The following is a 6,511-nucleotide window of genomic DNA, read 5'->3' on the forward strand; positions in this document are numbered from 1 at the left end:
GGAGATACCTTCAATATTTTGGTTTTTACAGAGCAAGGTAAAAGTGGGCTTGTGGGAGTACTGAGGAAAATGTGACCGGGCCACCCAATAAATGGTTAAGAGGAAACTTAAAAATGTGAATGGTGCTAAAAGTCATCAGACTTGAATGGTATGCATCTCAATACTGAGGGAGACTGGGGAGGACATGGAGATACTAACCATAAATTTAAAAAAAAAAAAAAAAAAAAAAATCTTTAGAAATAAGAATTGTGTTAAAGGAATAGAGAGTGGCAAATATCCCTATTCCTTTCAGGAAAAGGATCAGGCCAGAAAATTATAGACCAGTCAGTGCTACCTTAGTTATGGTAACTAGAGTATATAATACCAGATTCAATTAGTGAACACTTGCCCAGATGGTAGAAAAATGTGAGTGAAGCAACTCAACAATGCTGTTATGGTTTTTAGTGCCACTAAAAAGATCTCCATTTAGGCACAGGGGGGGAAAAGAGAAGTTTTGTTTAATGTAAACCGGTGACTACACAGCCAGTAAGTAGTAACCACTTGTTTTTCAAAAAAAGCTGTGTACTGTTCTGAGAAATTTAATTGAGACAAACAACAGTTTGGCGTGTCTAATAAACTGGCAGATGGGATATTGCAATATTTTCCTTTTTAATTTTCTGCTCCTCTTCCTCAACTCTTGAACGCAGTGGTAACTCATGCTAGGGTACTGTTCTACAGCTGGTGGCAAGTGCCCAGGCATTACTGCTAATATTTTCTACCTTTCCAGGTGGAGATGAGTTATGTGGACATCATTTTTTGAAAATATGCTTAATACTCTTTCAATTGCTACAGTAGATTTTAATCAAACTGAGTTCTCTTGAATATTGCTGTACAGAAACTTCCAGATGCCCACTTAGTGTATTTGAACTAACTTCAGAATTAGATACTGATTTGTGGATATTTTTGGGAAGCTTTTTGTCAAAAGATACACTTGCATTTATATAGGGCCTTTTACAACCTCAGGACATCCCAAAGATCTTTACAGCAAATGAAGTACTTTTTTGAAGTGTAGTCCCTGTTGTAATGTAGGAAACATAACAACCATTTTGCACACAGCATGGTCCCACAAACCGCAATGAGGTAATGACCAGATAATCTGTTTTAGTGATGTTGGTTGAGGCATGAATATTGGCCTGGACATGGAGGAGAACTCCCATGCTCTTCAAATAGTGCCATGGGATCTTTTATATCCACCTGAGGGAAGAAAGGGCCTCAGTTTAAAGTCTCATCTGAAAGACAGTACTTCCAACAGCACAGCACTCCCTCATTACTGCACTGAAGTATCAGCCTAGATTTTGTGCTCCAGTCTCTGGAGTGAGACTTGAACCCACAACCCATATAAATTACACCTCATTTGTTTTACCTATTCAATTCAATTCAATTTTATTTGTCATATATGCAGCAGACGTGTGTACTGCACAATGAAATGTTGATTTTTACAAGTTCTCCCAACATTGGAATAAATATGGCATAACAATGATAAAAATACTAATAGAAATACAGGTAGACTACCTTTTATCCGAACTTCCGAAAACCGAAACCCTCTAAAAACCGAAGGTTTTTTCGTTCAGCGTAAGTCGTGCGCACAACATGACCAGAGTGCCGCCGACCCACCCCCGACAAATTTCCCAGTCTTATAAAATACCTTCCGAAATCCGAAATTTTCCGAAAACCGAAACATGGCTGGTCCTGAGGTTTTCGGATAAAGGATAGTCTACCTGTACTAATAGAAAGACAGTAATAATAAATAAAACAACAGTAATAAATTAATCGTTCATGAGTCTTATGGCCTGGGGGTAGAAGCTGTTTCGAAACCTGTTGGTACGAGACCGTATGCTTCGGTATCTCTTACCGGATGGGAGCAGGGCAAAGAGGTTGTGGCTGGGGTGACTTGCGTCTTTAATGATTCTCAAGGCCTTCCCCCCGGCACCTCTCTGGGTAGATATCCTGCACAGCAGGTAGTTTAATTCCTATAGTGTGTTGTGCAGCTTTCACTACCATCTGTAGAGACTTGCGGTCTGTGGCGGTGCAGTTGCCATACCAGGTAGTGATGCAGCCGGACAGGATACTCTCGCTGGTGCACCGGTAGAAGTTGGTGAGAATCTGGGGGGCCATTCCAAATTTCTTCAGTCTCCTGAGGAAGAACAGGCGTTGGCATGCCTTCTTGGTTACAACGTCGATGTGATGGGACCACGTTAAGTCCTCCGTAATGAATACACCCAGGAATTTGAAGCTGCTGACCCTCTCCACCTCAGCCCCTTCGACGTAGATTGGGGTGTGTCCCTCCCCCTGCCACTTCCTGTAGTCCACGATCATCTCCTTTGTTTTGCTGATGTTGAGGGAGAGGTTGTACTTGCACCATTCTTCTAGGGCTCTTACCTCCTCCCTGTAGCCTGTCTCGTCGCCATCTGTGATCAGGCCTACAACGGTAGTGTCATCAGCAAACTTGATGATGGAGTTGAAGTTGTGTGTGGCCACACAATCGTGAGTAAACGGAGTACAGAAGGGGGCTGAGCACGCAACCCTGGGGAGCTCCTGTTCAAGATCAGTGTGGAGGAGGTGTTTCTGCCTATTTTCACTACCTGGGGTCTTCCTGTCAGGAAGTCCAGGATCCAGTTGCATAGGGAGGTGTTAAGTCCTAGCTCACTGAGCTTGTTGACAAGCTTGGAGGGGATAATGGTATTGAATGCTGAACTATAATCAATGAACAACATTCTCACATTGGTGTTCCTCTTATCCAGGTGTGATGAGGCAGTGTGCAGTACAGTGGCGATGGCATCATCCCTAGATCTGTTTGGGCGGTAGGCAAATTGGAGTGGGTCCAGTGTGTCAGGTAGTAACGAGTTGATGTGGGTTTTGACCAGCCTCTCAAAGCACTTCATGATGACAGAAGTGAGTGCTATGGGGCGGTAGTTGTTTAAACAGGTTACTTTTTTTGGGGGGACTGGAATAACTGATGTCATCTTGAAGCGGGTGGGGACTACAGACTGGTACAGTGAACGGTTGAATATATCCGTAAACACGGCTGCTAGCTGGTCAGCGTATGCTCTAAGGACACGCCCAGGGATTCCATCTGGACCGGGTGCTTTGTGGGTGTTCACTCTCTTAAAGGTCTTGCTCACATCAGCCACGGAGATTGAGAAGACCCGGTCGTCCTGAGCCGCGGGCGCCCTTGTAACAGGCCAGTTGTTGTTGGCCTCAAACTGTGCGTAAAAAGTGTTAAGCTCATCCGGGAGAGAGGCATTGCTGGGCATGACACAGTTGGGTTTCCCTATCTACATTTGCTGTATGTTTGTTACCCCACCTAACCAATTCCTTCCCCATGACATTAGCAAACCATTATTCTCATTCTCAATAGCAAATGATGATTCATTAAAAAAAAATTGGTGGCTACTAGCAATTTCAGTATGTCACTGACTGGATCTCTCCTGATCAAGATGGAGGGGGGCAGTAAGGTAGAATGAATTTTGCCAAGTGCTGCTGGGAGGATAGATGCCCTGTGGGTTGTGGCTGGTTGGAGTTGGGGGGTTAAGTAGGTGTCTGAAGTTTTGGTCGGTTTTGTCTCTGCGTTCAAAGTGGAATTTGGAGTTTGGGTTTCTTGAGGGGTTCACCAATGGTTGCTTTCCTCCATTCAAGTGTTAGCCTTGGCTCAGTGGTAGCACGCTTGCCTCGGAGTCAAAAGGTCATTGGTTCAAGCCCCACTCCCAGTGATTTGCACATGAATCCATGTTGACACTTCAGTGCAGTAGCTTTCTTTTGGGTGAAACGTTAAACTGAGACGCCTCTCCAGTGAACGTAAAAGATCCCGTGGCACTATTTGAAGAGGAGCAAGGGAGTTCTCTTGCTGTCCTGGTCAACGTTTGTCCCTCAACATACATCTCACAAACCGATTATCTAGTCATTTATCTCATTACTATTTTTGGACAAGTGCAAATTGAAGGCCATATTTCTCTACATTACAACAGTGACTATACTTTAAAAGGAATTTCATTGGCTGTGAAACACTTTGGGGAAATATGAAGTCATGAAAGGTGTGATATAAACACAAGGTTTTTTCTTTCTTTAGTATAAAAATTTAAAGATGATGTGTCTGTCAAACAGGTTTTTCAGTGCTGGTAATGGAACACTTTTCCACTTTTACACCAGGCACTTTCAAGTTCGATAAACGTTGTTGGATGAAGAATAAATTTTAACTACAACCTCAAAACCACTCGTATTGCACCAATCTAAATCTTAACTACAATCTGTCTTTATGGGGCTTTGAGTGAGATTACCAATTTGTACTGAATTGTGGACACGTTTGTGCTGTCAGCCTGTGACTAAATGTAAATGGCCCAAACTCATTTCGCATTGGATTCTTCACTGCCATCAGAATGGAGACATTAATTTCAGCAGTCTGGGCTGGATTTGAACACTGGTGCCAAAGGTGGGGGAACAATGTGCCGATCCACTGGGTTATGTATGTTTTATTTCTAGCAAAAAAAAATGAATAGCATTAACTACTCAGTCTGGAGATTGTCTGTCTGTTTTAGACTGTTAAATCACTGATGCAAGAAAACACAGCAAATGTGTATTGTACAATGATTGAGAACTAACTGATGTTTATTGTCCCTCACTCTTCCCCCTTCCCCCACCCTGGCTGCAATCCCCATCCCAACCCAAATCCATAGGCTGCCAAGCTTCTATATGAATCAAGAGACCAATAACCATTTCTGAGTTCTTGAAAAATGTCAAGATGCAACAGATGTCAGACTGAAGAGAAATGGGGAGAACAAACATATTTTATCCAATTTTATTCAGTTTTTTTTTGCTCACTGCTTTGATGTACAGTGAGGGTTTCTTAGTACTTTTTGTATTAAGTGATTTTCTGAAAACACTTCTTAGAAAGAAAATGCAACAAATGTTTCAGGAATATTTTTGGTGCATTTAAGTATTCTCAAAGTATAGTGCAATATGTAGAATTTACAATGTTTTAAATGTAACCTTTCACATTTAAATTAAACTTTTGCTAAGTATTTTTGTTAAATCTTGCTATTTTTATCACTAACTGCAGTGTAAGACTGCTAAAATGAAACACCTTTTTGTTACAGAATGCACTTCTGATGTAGATCGCTTTATTTTACTACATAATCAAGATGAAGTATATAAACTTATAAAATTGTATTGAGGAAAGTGGGAAATAAGTACAGTTTGCATTAATCTTCAGAAAAGTTAAGACTTCAGCTCTGTATTCAGCAGGTGGTTTTGTCTGCAGTGGCTGAGGGCAGAAAATGTTTACATTTTAATTTCTTGGCAGGAAATGCTCAAGTCAGAATAAATGAATATGTTTCAGTTCCAATTTTTAAATTTTTTAAAAAAAAAATCAGTGTTGCTTGCCCCTTCCCTCCCCAAAAAAGTGAGATTTAATTTCAATATACCAAAGGAAATAACAACTACCTGTACATAGTGGATGTTTTGCATAACCACGTCTGTTCCTGCACTGATGTACTGCTACTCTGTAAAGGTGTTAATGAGGATGATGATTAGGGAGCTACTTTACGATTTTTATATTGTCTTAACTTATTTGGTAATCACAGTTGAAAATATAATTGGATATAAAATGTAGTGTGCAAAAAATCTTTAGCAGCTGTGCACACTATGTATTCATAAAACCAAAATTACTGTGGCTGGATAAAAATGAAAATTGATTGTTTACACAAATAGCCTAAACCCTTTAATACAGTGAATCACCAATAGATGTAAAGATGCAGATTGCCAGTAATATGCTAGATTGCTCTGATAAATAAAATTTTCTGGAAACTGACATTAATGTACAAACCAATTTTACTGTGACCTTTTCTGTTCTTAGCATGAAATAATCCAGAAAATAGTAGCAATGCGATTGATTTTGAAAAAGGGGGCACCGGATGTTGTGCAGTTCAGTTTCCTGGACCAAATGAACATTACAAGAAGTATTTGCAGTGTGAAACTTCTGTTTATGTAGAGGATTGATCTTAATTGAAATACTGCATTGTCAGTTCCTGTATTCATGTTTTATGGATATCTCAGATCAGTGTAATTATTTGAGCACCTTCTGTATAAAACTTATCCATACTCAATAAAATGCAAATACAAACTTCTGTACATGCACGTGGTGTTTTAGTTGGGCTTCTATTTCTCTTTTTTTAAATGCAATAGAATCAACTTCATTTTGAACCCTGAGCAATCTATAGCTACAAGTTGAGATGAGGCCTTTGGCTACAGTTAATGCTCTTCTGTACCTTTTTTTTTAAAAACCCAGGTTCTCGCCAAACTAAAGCCCTAGAAATTGAATGGAATTGCCAGATTTGGAGGGATACCATAGCGTTGATGAGTCAGGATTATGATTAATCAAAGGCAGTCCTAAAGCAACTAGACTAAAGCCCTTTCCTGCACTTCATTCACCAGAGGTTCCTGAGAACTTGTGTGGCCTCATGGGCATTCAGATTTGAAT

General features: G+C 40.4%; 1 protein-coding gene across 4 annotated transcripts in view; it reads left to right on the forward strand.

Moving 5' to 3' along the window:
- Positions 1-6,158, forward strand: part of zfyve21 (zinc finger, FYVE domain containing 21) — a 37,265-nt gene extending 31,107 nt beyond the window's left edge. For 3 of the 4 annotated variants that reach the window (XM_086003075.1, XM_086003073.1, XM_086003076.1), the window contains one exon: positions 4,710-6,158. In XM_086003075.1, coding sequence (XP_085859201.1) covers positions 4,710-4,745 — 36 coding nt within the window. In that variant the 3' untranslated portion in view covers positions 4,746-6,158. The other variant, XM_086003074.1, reaches the window with a different exon arrangement.
- The last annotated feature ends 353 nt before the right edge of the window (positions 6,159-6,511 follow it).

The sequence above is a fragment of the Somniosus microcephalus genome, chromosome 12, assembly GCF_052327205.1.
Source record: "Somniosus microcephalus isolate GS21.2 chromosome 12, FLI_Smic_1.0, whole genome shotgun sequence".
Classification (NCBI taxonomy): Eukaryota; Metazoa; Chordata; class Chondrichthyes; order Squaliformes; family Somniosidae; genus Somniosus; species Somniosus microcephalus.